Source organism: Schistocerca cancellata, chromosome 7, assembly GCF_023864275.1.
Source record: "Schistocerca cancellata isolate TAMUIC-IGC-003103 chromosome 7, iqSchCanc2.1, whole genome shotgun sequence".
Classification (NCBI taxonomy): Eukaryota; Metazoa; Arthropoda; class Insecta; order Orthoptera; family Acrididae; genus Schistocerca; species Schistocerca cancellata.
Genome location: NC_064632.1, coordinates 377,015,559 through 377,036,119, shown reverse-complemented (window position 1 = coordinate 377,036,119; position 20,561 = coordinate 377,015,559). Strand labels below are relative to the sequence as shown.

Here is a 20,561-nt window from a genome sequence, read left to right as displayed (position 1 = left end):
AAATGTAAGCAAGAAATTCAGTACAGTCATCTCAAAGAAGCAGCATTGCAGTCTTTATGTGACAATCAGTACCACAAGCATTCAATCACTTCTAGTGAAACCAGGAGAATATTTAACTTCTTAATGGTGAAAACTGTCATGCAGTTGATAACATTTCAAGCAAAATGTGTAAAACATGTTCATCTGATATAGCTACTGTAGTCATCTTTAGTACATCACTTTCATAAGACATCTTTCCAGGCAGACTGAGGTGTTCTTTAAGAAAGTTAGTGGGACAGATCTTAATAACTATTGATTCTAAAGAATTTTTTTATAGCCTCTATCCACATTCAACTCTGTTTTTTTATTGAACTGTTTCGACAGCTAAGATAGTCATCTTCAGATATTTGGTTGGTTGATTTGGGGGAGAGGACCAAATAGCAAGGTCATCGGTCCCATCGTACTAGGGAAGGATGGGGAAGGAAGTCGGCCGTGCCCTTGCAAAGAAACCATCCCGGTATTTGCCTGAAGTGATTTAGGGAAATCATGGAAAACCCAATCAGGATGGCCAATGTGGGTTTGAACCATTGTCCTCCTGAAAGCGAGTCCAGTGTGCTAACCACTGCGCCACCTTGCTCCGTTTTAGATGTTTAAAAACTTTTTTGGTTGTATGTCAAGTTCCATAGTCAGTTCATTACTCATGCTATGTTCACATTTTAGTGGAGAGTATATTGCAAATTCCACAAAGGTTTGTCAAAAATAAAATTACAAACAGATTTGTCACAAGTAAATACATACACAGCTAAAAAATGCACTTTGTGGATGTTGGCATGTCTACATATGTAGCATTCTTGTGACACTTGTCAGTTGTTAAAATCCACACAATATATAGTAAAAGTGCACATTTATGCCAATTTTTACATTTACGTCGTGAGTGAAGCTCATCTTGGAACTTTCTCATTTCAAATACATAGTGCATTGTGTCAATAAAAAATGGTGTCGACCACAATCTTGTATGTAAAAAATTTCTTAGAAGTATGTACAGATCACTCCTTCTCATATATCATTATGAGGAATTTAAGCTATTGACTCATTTCACCAGTTCATTTCAGCTATTGACTCATTTCACAAGTTTTGAAAAATGTGCTATACTTAAGAATCATTGAGACTATCTGCATATGTAAGATACCCAAGTCAGTTACAGTTTGGATTTCAAAGGGGGCTCTCTACTGAACATGCCGTCTACTGTTTCTCAGATTGCATATTGAAATATCTGAGCAACAAGATTTCACCTACCAGGATGTTTTTTGATCTGTGTAAGGCAATTATACGACTGTCCAAATCACAACATTCTTTTGGGGAAGCTTTTGAGATACAATGAGTAAATGGTTAACTCATATTTAACTGATGGGAAGTAAAGGGTCATGTTAGAAAGCTAATGCAGCTCTCACAATGAATCTTCTCCTTAGTGGGAGCAAAGTAATACTGGTATTCTACATCTTTCAATACTGTGTCCTCTCCTTTCGTTGCTATATATAAAAGACCCTCCATTTGATACTGAAGCAGGAATGTGTAGTTTGCTGATAGGTAAACATCATAATCAAGCGCAACAAAGTGTAGCTATTGAATAGGTATTAAATGAAATATTCAGAAGTATTATTGCTTGATTCTTGGTAAGTAGCCTGTCACTCAAATTAGGAAAAAAAAGAAAAAAAAACTGTTCATTAAATTTTATTAAAATGGTAACAGTACTGTGTCAGGGAAATAAAATATGTAAAACTGATTGTTTAAAATTCCTGGTTGTGCTTGGTAATCAGAACATGTACTGAAAATCACATGTTATAGATCTTGAATGCTAGAGTTCAGCAACTCTTGCTCTTTTACATTACTACATTAATGGTGTTCCATGGATTCCATGAAGAGTGATCTCTGGGATGTGGAAAAAAGGCAAGGATGTACATTTAAGTGCAATACAGTGAAATGACATTACATTATTGTATTAAATTGCCAAATCTAATTATAAATTAACCTGAAACATTAAATTTAAGAGTTCTTGAGAAGATTAGTCATCAGTGGAGTGCTAGGAGCTGCACAGTCCTAAACTCTACTACCAGGGTTGCCACAGGTTCTGGAAATCAGGGAATTTCAAACACATCAGGAAAATCGGGGAAATTTGGAAAAAAAACACTGAAAAAATCACTTTTTTGTCTCAGTAGATGAAATGGTTTGTTTAATGAGGTGTCATGCGTTGTTGCTGGCTGGGTGCAGCTGAGTAGGCGCACTGCCCCCCTATTCGCTCATTTCTACTGCTTCTCTCCTTCCCACCACTCCCGTCAGCTTGCAGTCAGTGCTGCCACCACTGCTTGCTGCTAGCCTAGCAGCTGCCGCTGAGAGGCAGGGGGGCGTGAGGAATGGTTTGTTTGGATCTGATTCTCAGAGACAATGTACAGGCCCTGCCCGTCGGGTCTAGTCTCCCTGATCTGCCCGCAGGCTGGGTCTGTTTGTGTGTGGCGTAATGCAGCGGATTTTCATGGTTTGTCCATGGACCAAGGACTGCGGTGCTCTTCAGCAGGTCAGAGGCCGTGGGTGATGGATTTCAGGAATTACGACTGTCTCACTGCAAGTGCGTTGTACAGTGTGGCATTTTATATTCATTTTATTTGTTCTAGTACATTTTGGCACTTCAAAAGAAGTTTATATTTTAGAAAGTATGGATGATAAGAAGAAAATTGTGTCACTCGCTGGCAGTTTGTATGCTATATACTCATATATTTCTCGAAAGAAAAATCACACATTACCTGTAAAATAATAGATATAACACAGTGGGTAATAATCAACAATAACGAACAAAGTAGAACCAACATTTTATTGGTGTCACCTACAATGTTGGTTTACACAATTCTTCTTGCCTTATACCCTTCTTTCAAGAAGTCTACTTTTTTTCTGAGGTTATTTGTGAAAGCAGTGAATGTTTTTTAAACCTGTTTTGTGACTCCAAAGGAATGGGTGTTTTTGTCACCAGATGTGTTTCATTTTATTGAAATAAAATAACATAAGTCGTCTTAATGAAATACATATACCATTTGGCTTGCTTTCTCCATCTAAAAACAGTTCATTACAAAAAATGTTGATGTTAGTACGTAAGATTTTTTCTTGCATCAGGAAACGCCTTCTGCTTGCAAGTGTGTGTTTCTTTCTTTCTTTTTAATACATATTTCCTCATTGCAGTATTGTTTCTTGTACCATAGCCACAAAGACAGACTGTCAACTTATATCTTAAGTTACCCTTCAGATCTCAAAATTTGTCGGGAAATCAGGGAAATATCAGGGAATTTCACTCGGGGAAACTTGTGGAAACCCTAACTACATTATCTATATGATATTTAATGTGCTCTAATAGGTTGTTGAACTCTCATGTACCAATGTATGTGACTCCTGTCTATACTAATGTTAACCCCTTGAAGTCTTTGTAGAGGTTGTTTTTGGTCCTAGTGTTATATTCATGCCCTAGTATTATACACTCCTGGAAATGGAAAAAAGAACACATTGACACCGGTGTGTCAGACCCACCATACTTGCTCCGGACACTGCGAGAGGGCTGTACAAGCAATGATCACACGCACGGCACAGCGGACACACCAGGAACCGCGGTGTTGGCCGTCGAATGGCGCTAGCTGCGCAGCATTTGTGCACCGCCGCCGTCAGTGTCAGCCAGTTTGCCGTGGCATACGGAGCTCCATCGCAGTCTTTAACACTGGTAGCATGCCGCGACAGTGTGGACGTGAACCGTATGTGCAGTTGACGGACTTTGAGCGAGGGCGTATAGTGGGCATGCGGGAGGCCGGGTGGACGTACCGCCGAATTGCTCAACACGTGGGGTGTGAGGTCTCCACAGTACATCGATGTTGTCGCCAGTGGTCGGCGAAAGGTGCACGTGCCCGTCGACCTGGGACCGGACCGCAGCGACGCACGGATGCACGCCAAGACCGTAGGATCCTACGCAGTGCCGTAGGGGACCGCACTGCCACTTTCCAGCTAATGAGGGACACTGTTGCTCCTGGGGTATCGGCGAGGACCATTCGCAACCGTCTCCATGAAGCTGGGCTACGGTCCCACACACCGTTAGGCCGTCTTCCGCTCACGCCCCAACATCGTGCAGCCCGCCTCCAGTGGTGTCGCGACAGGCGTGAATGGAGGGCCGAATGGAGACGTGTCGTCTTCAGCGATGAGAGTCGCTTCTGCCTTGGTGCCAATGATGGTCATATGCGTGTTTGGCGCCGTGCAGGTGAGCGCCACAATCAGGACTGCATACGACCGAGGCACACAGGGCCAACACCCGGCATCATGGTGTGGGGAGCGATCTCCTACACTGGCCGTACACCACTGGTGATCGTCGAGGGGACACTGAATAGTGCACGGTACATCCAAACCGTCATCGAACCCATCGTTCTACCATTCCTAGACCGGCAAGGGAACTTGCTGTTCCAACAGGACAATGCACGTCCGCATGTATCCCATGCCACCCAACGTGCTCTAGAAGGTGTAAGTCAACTACCCTGGCCAGCAAGAACTACCCTGGCCAGCAGGTTTAATTGTTGATTTTGGTGATGAATGCATCAAAAAAATTATCTAGTGTTTAATTTTGAACTTTATGTAGCAACTATTTAAGAAAAGATGCATATCAATAGCAGCCTCTCAATATATTTACTCTATTATGAAGTTTGCTGTGGAGAATCAGGCACTACTTCAAAGCAATAGCAGTGTTCTACATCTACATCTACATCCATACTCCGCAAGCCACCTGACGGTGTGTGGTGGAGGGTACATTGAGTACCTCTATTGGTTCTCCCTTCTATTCCAGTCTCGTATTGTTCGTGGAAAGAAGGATTGTCGGTATGCCTCTGTGTGGGCTCTAATCTCTCTGATTTTATCCTCATGGTCTCTTCGCAAGATATATGTAGGAGGGAGCTGTTGTGGATTCGCAAGACAGCCAGTCCACTATGACAGAAAGCCGAAAGGCATGCATTTAAGCTCATGCAGGCTGGCGTGAGGTCTGGAACAGGACAAGGTATTTAGACTTCAGAAAAAGGAGGTAACTGGTAGAATACTTAACTTTAATCCATTATTTTTGAACATCGCTCTTGACGGTACATGTTTTACAGCATCAATAGTAACTGGTAATGGCTCCTTGCTAGGTCGTAGCAAATGACGTAGCTGAAGGCTATGCTAACTATCGCCTCGGCAAATGAGAGCGTAATTTGTCAGTGAACCATCGCTACCAAAGTCGGCTGTACAACTGGGGTGAGTGCTAGGAAGTGTCTCTAGACCTGCCGTGTGGCGGCGCTCGGTCTGCAATCACTGATAGTGGCGACACGCGGGTCCGACGTATACTAACGGACCGCGGCCGATTTAAAGGCTATCACCTAGCAAGTGTGGTGTCTGACGGTGACACCACATTCCTCCCCCACAAATCGGTGGACGGTTGTGGTATAAGGCTTCCGCCCGCCGTGGAGAGGACCCCATGTTGGCGTATGCGACGAGGTGGGGAGCCTAACAACAGGTGAGGCTGTGCCACCCGCACCCTGCCATTCGGCCCGAGGGGAGCTAGGAAACGCCTGAAAACCTGCTTCAGGGTGCACGCCAACATGCGGTGTATGTGCCCGTAGAGAGAGAGGAGGGGCCGAAGGGTCGACCTCCATCGAGCCGGGGCACCTGACGGGCGAAGACGACATATGGTCCGGAGCGGGCAAGAATTCCATGGCGGAGGACAACTGGTCACGGGAAGCGATCGGCGGCGCGTGACCCAGGGAGGCGCCCGGCGGTTGCAGCGACGCGTCCACTGCGGGCGTCGCCGGCGGGAGAACAGGCAGCGGCAGCGGCGCGTCGCCATGGGGCAAAATGGAAGGCAGCATCAGTAACACCTGGGGCTGAGGTGAGCCAGTAGATGGGTTCCCAGGGCGCTGACCGGACGGCACCGTCGCTGAAAGCAGACGGGGAGCGGCAGATCCCGTGCGACGACAGAGGCGCAGCTGATTGAGATGCCGACGCACCTCACCAGAGGCCCCCAAAATCAGATACATAGCGCGGCCGAGGCAGCGAAGAATGCGCCCTTCGAGCCAACGCCGTGAACCGCGATAGTTGCGATAGTATGCAACGTCGCCTGGGGCAAAAGCAGGTGTCTGCCTCTGCACAGGAACCTGATGCGGTGGATGTAGCAAAGACATCAAGGTGCGATGAGGGCGACCGTGGAGCAACTCAGCCGGCGAGCGACCATCTCGGGGCTGAGAGCGATACGAGGACAAAAAGAGCAATAACGCGTCCTCCCGAGAATGTGACTCTTTCAACTTCAACATCTGTGACTTGAAAGTCCTGACCAATCGTTCAGCGGCACCGTTTGACTGTGGCGAAAATGGCGCGGATGTCAGATGTTGAATACCATTGGCCTTGCAGAATGACTGAAATTCTGCGGACATGAATTGTGGGCCATTGTCGGAAACAATAGTCTGTGGAAGACCTTCAATGCAAAAGATAGCAGATAACGTTTGGATGGTGGCAGATGACGTCGTGGACAACATCCGGACAAAAGGAAAATTACTGAATGAATCGACCAGAACCAACCATCGAGCATTCCAGAAGGGACCAGCAAAATCGATGTGTAAGTGTTGCTAAGGGGTAGTGGCTCTTGGCCATGCAAAGAATTTTCGCGGTGGTGCTGATTGTTGTTCGGCACACACCATACAAGAAGAGCACATATTCGCAATCGCGGCATCGATTCCGAACCAAGTACAATGCTGACGAGCAAGTTGTTTCGTTCGCTCTATACCCCAATGTCCTTGGTGGAGAAGCCGTAAGACAGAGGCCTGTAACAAACATGGGACAACGACCCTGGACTGATCATTATCTGAACGCAACAGCAAAACACCACGTCGTACAAAAAGTCTCTCCTTGTGAGCAAAAAATCGGCGAACCAACGGATCCCCAATCCGTGACTTTGACAAGGGCCATTGCGTAGCAACAAAACGCAGAATGGTAGCAAGGACAGGGTCGGCAGCTGTGGCTGTAGCTAGACGACGAAAATCAATTGGAAATGATTCGAACACGTCATCGGTTTCCAAATCAATGAACATGCAAGCAAGTTTGGAGGAATCGAATGCTCTATCCTCAGCAACAGGCAAACGGGACAAGGCATCGGCGTTTCCGTGCTTAGCAGTGGACCGATACAAGATATCCTAGCGGTACTGCGAGAGGAAAATAGACCAGCGAATGAATTTCTGCGCTGTAGGTGGAGGTACAGGCTTGGTCGGATGAAAAAGCGATGTCAAAGGTTTGTGGTCTGTGATGATGGTAAAGTGACGACCATACAAGAAATCATGAAACTTTGTAACACCAAATACGAGAGCCAATGCTTCTTTCTCGATTTGTGAATAACCAAAACGCGCTGGGATTCTTCGTCCACCGGTATTTGCAAGTATGCATCTGCTAGGTCCAACTTCGAAAAATATTTACCCAGGCACAGTTTGTCAAAAAGATCGTCTGGGCGGGGTAAAGGAAAAGTTGCAGTCTCTAGTTGTGGATTCACTGTTGCCTTGAAGTCCATGCAAATTCTCAGTTTTCCGGAAGGTTTTCGCAAAATTACTAAGGGTGACGCCCAGAGATAAGCCTGCACACGTTCAATTACACCTTGTGATTCCAATTCGTGTAATGTTCTTGCGACCTCATCACGCAATGCGTGGGGAACATTGCGCGCTCTGAAAAATTTCGGTTGCGCGTTTACTTTCAGTTCCAAATATGCTTTATAGTTCCTAGCGCAACCGAGGCCCGGTGCAAAAATGTCTGCAAATTCTTCACGTAGACGAGAAACGCTGGCTGAAGGCACAGTCTGGTTCACTGAGAGGACCTGATTGACTATAGACAAGTTAAACAACTGAAATAAATCGAAACCAAACAAGTTCACTGCAGAAGAAGAACGAAGGACATAAAATGACACAAGTTTTGTTTGTCCCTTGTATGTTGCAAGAAGGCTGCACTGTCCCAACACAGCGATCGCTTGTCCTGAATAACTACGTAACTTAACATTTGCGGCACGCAACGGAGGTGTGCCCAGCTGTTTGTACGTGTCATGATTGATCAGTGAAACTGCAGCTCCAGTGTCGAGCTGGAATGGTATCACTTTGCTGTTAATGTCCAAATCTACAAAAAGTTTATTGTCCTACTGACGACAAGAGCGACTGTCTCGTGCAACGTGAACTGACACTGGTACAGACTCACTTGCGACTTGACGGGATTTCCGGCGATGTCGATGCACACCAGTTGTGGGACGAACACTGGGCGGAGTGGAATGAACTTCATGAATTTCCATAGGCGAAGTGTCGCGAGCCTGAGTATCCTTGGTTCGATTCCGATTCCAGCGCGAAGCAAAGGGCCTGGAATGGTTTTGAGCTTCCGATCGGAGCTTTTTCTGGCGGACACATTGAACATGTCCTTTTTTATTACAGAAAAAGCAAATAGCTTGGCGTGACGGGCAATTCTCACACGAATGTCTAGTAGCACACTGCGGGCATGATTTCACTGCATTTGCTTGCTGGCGCGGGACACGTGGCTGAGAGCCAGGCGGCTTTGGCGCGGCCGGTTTACTGTTCCGTGCAGCTCGCCCAGCGGGCCGGTTAACCTGCCACACGGGTGGCGAAGTTTCAAATGATTCCTGAGCAAAGTCAAGTGTGTCCTGCCGATCCAATATGTCCATCACTTGTTGAAGGGAGGGATTGACTAGTTTCAAAATCTGTTCCCTTATACAAACATCAGAAACGTTCTGTGCAATTGCATCACGCACCATAGTATCTGAATAAGGGAGTCCACATTGACACTCAAAAGCACAATCCCTAGTAAGGCCTTGCAAGGTTGCAACCCACTCCCGATTAGTCTGACCTGCCGTACGTTTTGTACGAAAGAACGTATACCGTTTGGCAACTACATTGACTGATTCTTTGAAATATGCATCCAATGCAGACAAAATTTCGTCGTAGGACAGAGTTGCTACGTCGCGTCAGGGAAATAATTTGACTATCACACGGTACGTGTGGACTCCGACGCAAGAAAGGAGAAAAGGCTGCCGCTCATTACCTTGAATGCTGTAGGCGGCGAGATGGAATCCAAATTGGCGTGACCACTCCGTCCAGCTTTCCAGTGCCGCATCAAAAGGACGAAAAGGTGGTGCAACTGCGTGTTGTGGCTGCGTGAGCAGTGGAGCGGCGGCTGCCGCATCGTTTTGCATTGCACGTTGACCCTGGACGAGCTGTCCAAGGGCATCCAGTAAGGCCTGCGTCTGCTGGTTCTGTAAGCAATAAAATTCGGACAGTACATCTGGAGATGGTGGCGAAGCCATTGCACAAGTAAATCAGGGCAGTATAGTTACGAACGCGAATTGGCCTCGTCGCCAACTGTTGTGGATTGGCAAGACAGCCAATCCCCTATGACAGGAAGCCGAAAGGCATGCGTTTAAGCTCACGCAGGCTGGCGTGAGGTCTGGAACAGGACAAGGTATTTAGACTTCAGAAAAAAGGAGGTAACTGGTAGAATACTTAACTTTAATCCATTATTGGTGAACATCGCTCTTGACGGTACATGTTTTACAGCATCAATAGTAACTGGTAATGGCGCCTTGCTAGGTCGTAGCAAATGACGTAGCTGAAGGCTATGCTAACTATCATCTCGGCAAATGAGAGCGTAATTTGTCAGTGAACCATCGCTAGCAAAGTTGGCTGTACAACTGGGGCGAGTGCTAGGAAGTGTCTCTAGACCTGCCGTGTGGCGGCGCTCGGTCTGCAATCACTGATAGTGGTGACACGCGGGTCCGACTTATACTAACGGACCGCGGCCGATTTAAAGGCTACCACCTAGAAAGTGTGGTGTCTGGCGGTGACACCACAGGAGCAATATACTGCTTGACTCCTCGTTAAAGGTATGTTCTCGAAACTTCAACAAAAGCCCATACCGAGCTACTGAGCATCTCTCCTGCAGAGTCTTCCACTGGAGTGTTCATAAATATAACACTGGTAACAGAAATAGCCTCCACTATTCACGATTTAACCTTAAGAGGAGCAAAGTGTGCAGACATAAAGATATTTGATCACCTCCCTCGTGAATTAAAAGCTCTGTTAGACAATGATAGTTAAAAAAAATCCACATAAATTGAAACCATTCCTATTTGACAAATTCTTCTCCTTCATAGATAAATTTCTGAGTAAATAGTATATCAAAGAAAATCATAAATTTTTGAAAACATAATATAATCAGATCGAAAAATATCTGTTCACCAAGTGGCAGCAGGAAAAAACTGGTATAAAAGTGAAGGAAGTGTGAAAGCTGTGGAGCCAGTGGTGCCTTCTTCTGGTGGAAGGGTTGAAAGGGAAGAAAGAGAGATGAAGGGAAAGGACTTGTGTGGTTTAGGAATGTGGAGAGTTATGGAAAAGTTGCTCTGACCCGGAATTTTAGGTGGCCTTTCCATAACTCTCGCCTTTTCCTCAACCACGCCAGTCATTTTCCTTCATCCTTATTCCTTCATCCCTCTTTCTTCCCGTTCAAACTTTCTACCAGAAACAGGAGCCACTGGCTCCAAAACCTTGCACATTTCCTTCATTTTTGCATGGCTTTTCTCCTGCCACTGCAGAGCGAGTAGAATTTTTCTTTTCTGTCCAGTTGTATTACTTGTTTGTATGTTTGTGGCTGGATTACATTTATCAAATTTTGTTGTAACCTGTTTTCATTTAAAAATCCACTTCTGTGAATGACCAGCATGTAGTCATGTTTTGACTGAGGGAAGTTACAGGCAGCCCTCCACACTTAGAAATAGTTTCTCTGTCTTGTGTTCACTGAAAGTTTACGGTTGTTCCTTTTAGAAGACTGAAAATTAGATACAGCATGATCTAACACATAGCAAAAACTATTGTTTAAGGCAGAAATGGCAATATTTTGGTAACATTGTGTAATGTATATTATTAAATGCCTTTTGTTGTATGCACTAGTTTTGTTACATTTGTTCACAGATGCTGATGAATGTCAGATTGAAGGCTCTTGTGATCAGCTTTGCAGTAATGCTGTTGGTTCATACTCCTGCTCTTGTGTGGAAGGCTACAGGGAAAAAGGAACTCATTGTGAAGCAGTGAATGGTAAATGCAACAGAAAGTTCTATTTCTTGCAGAGAGATTTAAGCACATACAATACATCCTCATGCTTCCAAATTTATCCAATCTAAGAGATCTATGTTGTATCAGGAGCAATAACAGGCATAATAAGTAAACCATAGCAAACTCTTCATTCAGTCATGTCAATACATTGCATCAAATATCCATCATCACTCATGTCTCCATGTTTGTTGGTCACAGTGGTGTAATATTTTGTTTCTGTGGCATTTATGAAGTGTGTTCTTCATAAACAACACCTTAAGCCTGGTTTCCACTGGACCAAACACAAGTGAAGAAGCATCAGTGAATGACAGTTCTCTCTGGTGTAATCTGTAAGGTGAGCATGAACAGTTTGCATTTGGTAGTGTCTGGTTTGCATTTGATAGTGTTCATTCATGTCCTGTCATTCTAACTTTTAACATACCTTCAAAGGAAGTTTGCGCCCCCCTCCGCTTCAGTGCTACCAGTACAGAAACCTTTCTTCTTCTGTCTTGCCTACTTCTGTTGTTGACAAGAGTTGCTTGAGTCATGGAGTGCTGTAAAGAAAATATAATGTTGCTGATAGAGGTATATAGATCTCATTGGTGCTTCTGGAATCCAAAAAAATTGCCAAAACACTCAGAAGTTAATTTGGAGATGTGAGAAAGATGATAAATTCATTATAATCTTGCATTATGCAGAAATGGAGTGAATAAGCACAGGCTTTGTGTTTCTTTAAATTAAAGAGGAAAAGCCCAATAAATTTCCTTGAAAGGAAACAACTGTAAGTATCCAGAATGAGATTTTCACTCTGCAGCGGAGTGTGCGCTGATATGAAACTTCCTGGCAGATTAAAACTGTGTGCCCGACTGAGACTCAAACTCGGGACCTTTGCCGGCTCATTCTCATTGCTTACTTTCATAGAAGTTATAATTACATAGCTGTATCACTGTTACTTTAAAGATTTTCGATGATGAATAAAAATGGTTTGCCTGGAATAAAAGTCACCTGGGATCACCCTATCTGCCATGTTATCAAATTATGTGGGCTATACAGAAAGTAAGGTGTGATCAATCATGAAATGGAAACCACAGTGAAAATCAGATGAAGCTTTGCATAAATATGTTGTGCTGTGTCCCTAGGATGCCCGTCGATCACGTCACATCGCTTTTTTCCATTCTGAGTGCCCATGAGCACGTAAAGACTTCTAGAAAAATAGTCTCCCATCAAGGCATTGAGGATGCTGTTGCAGTATTATCAGTGGGAAGTGTTTGATACCCACCATACAGTGTGGAGTTGGCTCCCTCTGATTTTCATCTCCACTCGCATGAACTGTTGGCTATGAAGACAATATTTCGGCACAGGCAACAAGCTGCAGATCAGCATAGAAAATTGTCAGAAAGCACAGGTGGCTACCTTCTGTGATGAGGGTATTGGAAAGTTGGTACAGTGCTATGACAAATGTCTCATTCCGAACGGAACTGGAAGGTGTAACTAAGTGTTACAAATGAGCCCTCATATACAGCAGATTTTATTGACATCCATGTACATGGTCCAGTCACATTAATGTGGTCACTGCTTGTGTTCAAAATCAATGTGCAATAACCACTCACAGATGGCAAGTGGCAGCACTAGCACTGGAGGGTGTTTACAGCATATTGGGTTTATGCAAAAAACAGTGCAGTCATTGTAATACAGAACCAGAGCAATTTATCTTATGTCCAAAAGTACATGATCATTGGCTTTTGGGCCAAGGACGGAAGCATTTCTGAATGGCTAAGTCTGTATACTGTTCGTGTGTTGCGGTGGCTAAAGTATATTGTGCATCGCAAAATCGTGCTATCAGAACCTGTGCTGAGGTAACTGGTGCACCATGGGCCACAGATGACAGCAGTGAACAGTGACTTCAGTGACGTGTATGGGCGAGTGAGCAACTGACTGCCTGTATGAACCAATGGACCACCTACAGTGTCTTCTCAATGACCATTTGGTGAATGTTGCTGCATATGGACCTCCACAGCAAGTGCCAGATTCATGCACCCTTGCTGACTGCTGTTCATGAGTAACAAAGGAGGGACTGTCACTGACAGGTTGCCTTTCAGGATGAGTCATGCTTTATGCTCCAACAGACAAATGGCCATGGCAACATGAAACACCTGAAAGCAGATGTCCCGCAACAATCATCGGAAGGGTCCAGGCCAGAGCAGGGAGTGTTATGGACTGGGGTATGTTTTTGTGGCATTCCCTGGGTGACATCGTCATTCTGTAAGGGACAATAAATCTACGCAAGTATGCATCTACACTTGGAGACCATGTCCACCCCCACATGCAGTTTGTTTTTCCTCGGCATGATGTCATCTACGATCAGGACTATGCAACGTGTCACACAACTTGTAGTGCACTTCCGTGGCTTGAAGAGCAGCAGGATGAGTTTACCGTACTCACCAAATTTAAACGCAGTCAAGAATCTGTGGGGCCACCTCTAACGGGCTGTATGCATTATGGGCTCTCAGCCAAGAAACGTAGTGCAGCTGACTATGGCACTGGAGTTGCCATCACTCCCCATCACTGCTGGTGCCTTCCAGAACCTCGCTGACTCTCGTCCTTCAAAATGCTTTCCACCCTGCAAAAAGCAATTATTCTGATGTACTTTATTAAAATGCTTGAAGTGCTTCAAATATGTCACTGCAGACATTAGGAACTATCTGATATATAGCAGCTATTGGAATGTAAAAAATTACTAATTATCTCAAATAACCAGATTGTAAATGGTAGACTTTCATCAGATTCTCTTGGTTGTCAGTAATTAGTTTTCTGCTTTTATATTTCCTCCTCAGTTATAATGAGAAGCCGGTGGAAAGTACCAACTGTCACATGTTCATAATTTTCGAGTAATGCCAAGGAAAGCTGGAGCTGTATTTCAGTGTTATTGTCAGAAACAATGCACTCACCATGCAAAATAATCCTCTCTAAAAATCAACATTTTGCTTCATTGCTCTTACTAAATGGTGTTATATCCTGTGTGCTGATTATAGTGCCAAGAAACTGTAACACATTGATATAAGGCTATGTTCATTTTCTTCTTTCCTGTGTAAATGCTTGTTCAGAGATACAAGTGAATGTTAGTGAACACTGGTGAACTGTCTGCAAATGCTCACTTCCTTGTTTTAGCTTCCAACTGGCCCTAGTAAACCAGGCTTTGAATAACATACACCTGCTGCAGTAAGCACACTACAAATGTGCTACAAATCCAAACTCAAATTTTGAAAACAGACTACAGTTTCCTATGTTCTGATTCATACATTATTTTTAAATGTAATAAACCTCTTCCATAAGTTGTATGCACCCAGCAAATAAATAAAATGGTTCACAGAGGGTAGAATTCTGATTAGCTTAAAGGGGATAGTTAGACAGCTTTCTGCACTGATAATCAACATGCCAGGAGAATTCACAAGTATAATAAATGGAAACTGTTGCTTAAATGTTGGAGAAATGTTGTAAATGTGGGCATCAGTATTACCACATTTTTAACAAGAAAATTTCATTGCGTTAGTGCTTGATCTATGGCCCATGATTGATAACAAGAAAGAGAACAGCTTCCTAATTACTCAGAAACTACTATATGATACAGTTAGTGATGCAAACTGCAGGAAACGTGATAAAAAATGGTATAAGAATGTACTGTTGTATTATTTTATGAAGGGAGCTTGACGCTTTCTACTTTTGGAGGGTTTAAATAAGTGAGCAATATGTTGAGGAAAATGTAATTTCTTCAAAGGGGGACTGTGTTGTAAAACAAAAATTGGCATCTCCATTCCTGACATGACCGTTTTTAAGATTGTGTGATCTTTTGAAGATGAAAACTACAGATTCAAGATTTGATGAGGTACACACAGAAAAGAAAGGAAAGGAAAGAAAAGAAAGCTCCACATGATAGAAATTACAAGTGAAAAGATTTACTACACAGAAAGTTAAGTGAAAAGAGACTCAAAGTGCAGGTGTGCCATAAACAACTTTTAAAATCCATCCCTACTTTAATTCCATTGTTTGTATCCTCTGTGTGGTAGCAGTCATTTAATGAAAGAGCACTAACTAGCCTGACTACAGATATGTGACAACAGACAGGTTGATAAACAAGTCAGAGGAAAATTTACAGGAAGCAGAATGTGAAACAGTACGCGGGCACCACTAAGTCTGATTCAAAAAATAATATCATTTTTAAAATATTTTACACAGTTCACTGTTCTGTTTGTTTCCATTGCCAGTAGAAGGGAATATCCCTGATTGTAAAACTCTAATAGTGTTATTTGTGCTTTTATGTATTCTGTCACTTTTAGAATTATTAGAAAATCTATGGCCCAAATAATATACATTATTAAAGTTTCTTAAAATGCTGGTGAAGTGTTGAATGTAAACAATAGTCTGAAGAAAATAATTATTACTGTATGGAGCAGTTTTGACTGACAAATGGGCACATAAACCAAATACCTCTCTCTCTCTCTCTCTCTCTCTATCTCTCTCTGTCTGTCTGTCTCTCTGTCTGTCTCTCTCTCTCTCTCTCTCTCTCTCTCTCTCTCTCTCTCTCTCTCTCTCACACACACACACACACACACACACACACAACACTTGCATTTTTTACTGTCAATGTGACCTCAGTGCACCATGTTGCTCATACACCTAAAAACGCTAATTCTTAGCCTCTTAAGTGTTCTCCGATTAGCATATTGTAAATGATGACCATTTTTTTCTTGTGTGAAATGTCGTAGATTTTCTGAGTATGATTCCCACTACTGCTGAATAGCTAGAATGACTTTTTACTGTACAGTGGAATTCACACTGATATAAACTTCCTGGCAGATAAAACTCTGTACTTGATCCTTGTCAGAACCTGGCTTCTTTGCCTTACATGGTGAAGAGCTCTACCAACTGAGTTCCCCAGGTTTGATGCACAACCCTTCCTCACAGCTTTACTTCTGCCAGTACCTCTCATCTATCTCTCAAACTTCAGAGAAGTGCCTCTGCACACCTTTCAGACTAAGTAGTCCTGGAAAAAAAGGACATTGCAAAAGTTGGCATTGCCATCACCTGGGGCATTATTTCCAGAATACACTCTGCAGCAGAGTGTGCGCTGATTTGAAACTTCCTGAATCAAAACACTGTCATACAATAACACTTCTTTGTTCCTAGATATTCTTTTTGTATAGCTTCATATATCTCTATGCCTCTAAAGGTAAAGCTATCATCAGTCTGAACTGTGGTGTTCAAACCAACCTTCAGATTGATGACAGCTTTACCTGTTAGAGGCAAAGCTTTACCTTTAGAGGCAAAGCTGTCATCAATCTGAAAGTTGGTTTGAACACCACCGTGCTATACTGCATGTGATCCTACTAGAGGTGGTATGCCCTACCCCTCCTTTGACGTTGGAATTAACTTACCCAGCTAGTTATAGGGTAGATCTACAGTTTAACATGAACATGAACTCCAACGCAAAGAGTAGTGTAGCATTTCCACATTAACAAATCATTGCCAAAATTGAAAGAAGTGGTAAGTGACATAAAAAGTACAGGGACCTGTTGGGGATCAAATCACAGGCTTACGGATTTTTTGTGAGGCACTTATCTACTGAACCACTGAGTCATACTCATATCTGTTAGATTTTGTAGTCTGTGTGCGCATGTCTCTCAATCCTTGGATTCTTTTTCTGTTTCTAAATCATCTACACTCAGTTTTTATTTATTATTTTTCCCTCTCCCTTAGTTCCTCCTGCCCATTCCCTCTGTTTTGCATACAGCCTGTGACTGCCCATGACTGTGGCTTTCTTCACCATTTCTTACCATCTCACCATCACTTACTGCTCGGTGACACATGTCCACTGATTCCACCTGAATCAACTCCTCACAGCTTGAGAGCTACTGCATCAAGGGGGAGAGAGAACGGGGCCAGAACAGAGAGAAAGAGAGAGAGAGAGAGAGAGAGAGAGAGAGAGAGAGTGAGTGAGTGAGTGAGAGCGTATGGACTGATGAACACAAATTAGATGTTGAAGTGCTAGTCTCCTTCTCAGCACTTTGCTTTTTGTATTCAGTGAGTGGGTACCTTTCCTCATACTTTTACTTGCACTATAGTGGGAAAGAAGTTCAAATTTTTTTGCATATCATTAAGTTGAAGTTTTTGTTAGTTTTTTATTAAATTTGGCCATAAACAGTTCCAGAGGACGAGCCACCATCTTTGATTTTTAGCAGCATCTACAGTATCTATCATATCCATCTAAATGGTACTGTGTATGAGAATGGTACAAAACTTGATCAGCATACATTGGCTTTGGACTTCAATCATCGCAATCGTACCATCTGCTACATATATCGTAATGGTCCTCACTCTGAACCTCGCTGTGCCAGTGTGGACAATCTGGAAAACTGGTGGACTGTGGAGTCACCTTCAACATACACTTTTGACTGTGAGTAACACTTGTTTAACAATTTAACTTTATTGTATAATCCCTAACTTGCTCCATGAAGACAAAGAGGTCAAATTAGCACTTAGCAACTGTACTGTGTTAAATTTATTCTTATTTCTTCTAACAGGTTGATCATCATAAAACAAAAAATTTTTTGTATTCTTTTGTGAAATAATTACTACCACCAATAGCACTTCAATGAGTTAGGTTTTTGGTGGAAGTAAGTGCAATATAATTTCCGTACACATTTTGTATGTTGCCTGGATTCTTCTTTATGCCTTTCATTCCAGTTTAGTATAGTAAAGTTTGTGGAGCCTCAACTTTTAAATTTGGTACAAAGTTTGATGATGAAACAGGCGTATTTTTTTCTTTTGTAAATATTTTCCTGTATTACAAAGAAAACATTTTTATCACAGATAAGAACTTACATTAGTTAGTAATACACAAAAGACACATTAGTGAGTGGTTTAATTTATGATACCTGTTGCATAGAATAGGAAGTGCTCTATTTGTGCACAAAAACATGAAACAGCTTTGTGTGTCATGTTGTCACATTTCATTTCTGAACATGTAGAAACAAGTGGTTGAAAGAGCAATTATCTGGTCTGTATTTTGTAATTAAGATAGTGATTTTGCATTCCTTTGAGTCCAACTTGATAGATAGTCAGCCTTGGAAAGTGATATTCACTGTCAATATTACAAAAGCTGGCATGTGGATGAATTTCTGTGAGACATACAAGGGACAATAGGTTGGGTTTACTCTCTTTTGTTTGTAGCCAGTAGCTGATGGGTTCATCATCTCAAATCCACACAAAATGGGCTGTAAGAGAGATTAATAGGACAAGCTGAATGTTATGTTCTGAGTTTCCTAAGCTCATTTAAGTGTTACAAGCTTTCTGGTGATGTTACATGTTTAGCTAAGACTAAGTTATACATAAAAAGTGTGAGGTCCTCCACATAAATACTAAAAAAAAAATCCGTTAAATTTTGGTTGCATGATAAATCACAAAAATTTAGAGGTTATCAATTCAACTAAATGCTTAGGGATTACAGTTATGAACAACTTAAATTGGAAGCATCACACTGAAAAGTCTGTAGGGAAGGTGAACTAAAGACTGTTTTGGAAGACACAACAATCTATTAAGGAGTATAACTACACTACAGTAGTCAATTAATTTGTGAAGTACTGCTATTTGGTATGTGATCCTTACCAGACAGAATTGATGGAGGTCATCTAAAAAGTTCCAAGTAAAATTGCTCTTTTCATGCCATGTTATTACAAAACAGAGAAAGACTGTCTTGGACACAGTAAGCTAGTTGAAGTGACAATCAGTAAATCAAAGGCAATTTTCATTGGGGTGAGATCTTTTTATAAATAACAATCAGTAAGAGTGTCTTCCAAATGCAAAATATGTGCTCGACTCCAACGTGCATTGAGGGAAATGACCAACATGATAAAATAACGTAAATTGGAGCTTGTGTGGAAAAATTAAGGTATTCATTTCCCCATATGCTTTTTGAAAATAGAATGATAGAGAAATAGTTTGAAAGTGGTTCTATGAACGCTCTGCTAACCACTTAAGTTTGAATTGCAGAGTTATCATGAAAATATAATACAACTGGATAGATGAGAAATCTACTAATCAAGCAGTGACCGGAGGAAACATATACAGAAGTTTAGGCAATCAGGATGCTTCTCGGGGGTGTTTGGCTGAATAACCTCAAATTTTTTCAAAGTTTTAAGAGTTGTTTGGAACATTTGCAATGTGGGAGTCACCAGACTGCCCTTATTGGTGTAGGAGGTGAGTCTTGGCTCCTCTGGTGCAGAGATGATGTTTGATAGTGTTACATGTTGACCATATCAGAAGTTACTCGCCGTTGACAGTATTCTTACAGTAAAAAAAAGCTCACAGGAACTCACAAAACTGTTTCCAGTGTGCATGCTTATCAATTTTTTTCTGTTTTTATAGTAGAGCGTGGCAACTAAGTGTGTGCATGAAGCTAATTGTTCAATAGGTGCCTTGCACTGATTACACTGGGAACTGTTAGCTATCTGAAGAGGCTGTTGACAGAAATAGTGTACTGGATGAAGTTTAATTGCCTTAAATAACTTATATTTCTTTTTGCAGGAACTTCAGATGCTTTGATTTTAATGCAATCATTAACCTATATTGTTTTGAAGTGTTACCCTGTTTGGTATTTTTGAAAATTTGTGCACAAGTTCCAGAGAAATAGTTGGAAGTGGTACATTGACTATGACAGTGTACATTTCTAATCTAGAGTCTGGGCCTTGGAATATTTTTGAATGCAGTTAGACTGCTACAGAGCATTTGTTATTATTATTAAAGTAGTAACTGCTTTAATCTTGTCTCATGAGTCAAAACAAAAGTGTCTCACAAATGTGACAGTGCTAAGAAATCATCTAGGTTTGCCAATCAAAGTTTTCAAATCTAATGGATGGTGTAGCATTTGGTATAGTTTGTTTCATGCATGTTAGGAGCATGTGTGTTTCAGCCATGGACAGATATAGTTTGTATGATATCATGTCATCATAAATAATGAGGGAAGTAGTCTAGTCAACAAAGGAAAATTAGTGGAAAAATATGTGCAGGACAAGTTTTCTACAGTGGTTGGGGAAAGTGTAATGAGTAACACACTAAAACTCCTGAGCAAGGGGGTGGCGTGAACATTTAAAAGTTACAATATTATGAAAAGAATAGTTGCTGCTTACCATATAGCGGAGGTGCTGAGTCACAGATAGGCACAACAAAGACTGTCAGAAAGTGAGTTTTGGCCAACAAGGCCTTCCTCAGAAAAAGACAACATACACTCATGCAAAGTCACACGCATGACCACAGTCTCGGGCTAATGTGGCCAGACTGTGGGCGGCATTGCATTATGGGAGAACAACTGGATGGTGGGGTTAAGGAGGAGGCTGGGGTGGGGAGGGAGAGGAATAGCAGGTTAGG

General features: G+C 42.4%; 1 protein-coding gene across 1 annotated transcript in view; it reads left to right on the top strand.

Moving 5' to 3' along the window:
* Positions 1-20,561, top strand: part of LOC126092185 (low-density lipoprotein receptor-related protein 1) — a 772,271-nt gene that overhangs the window by 433,644 nt on the left and 318,066 nt on the right. Inside the window, exons 7-8 of the mRNA XM_049907661.1 lie at positions 11,022-11,144; positions 17,341-17,592. Coding sequence (XP_049763618.1) covers positions 11,022-11,144; positions 17,341-17,592 — 375 coding nt within the window. The remainder of the gene's footprint in view (positions 1-11,021; positions 11,145-17,340; positions 17,593-20,561) is intronic.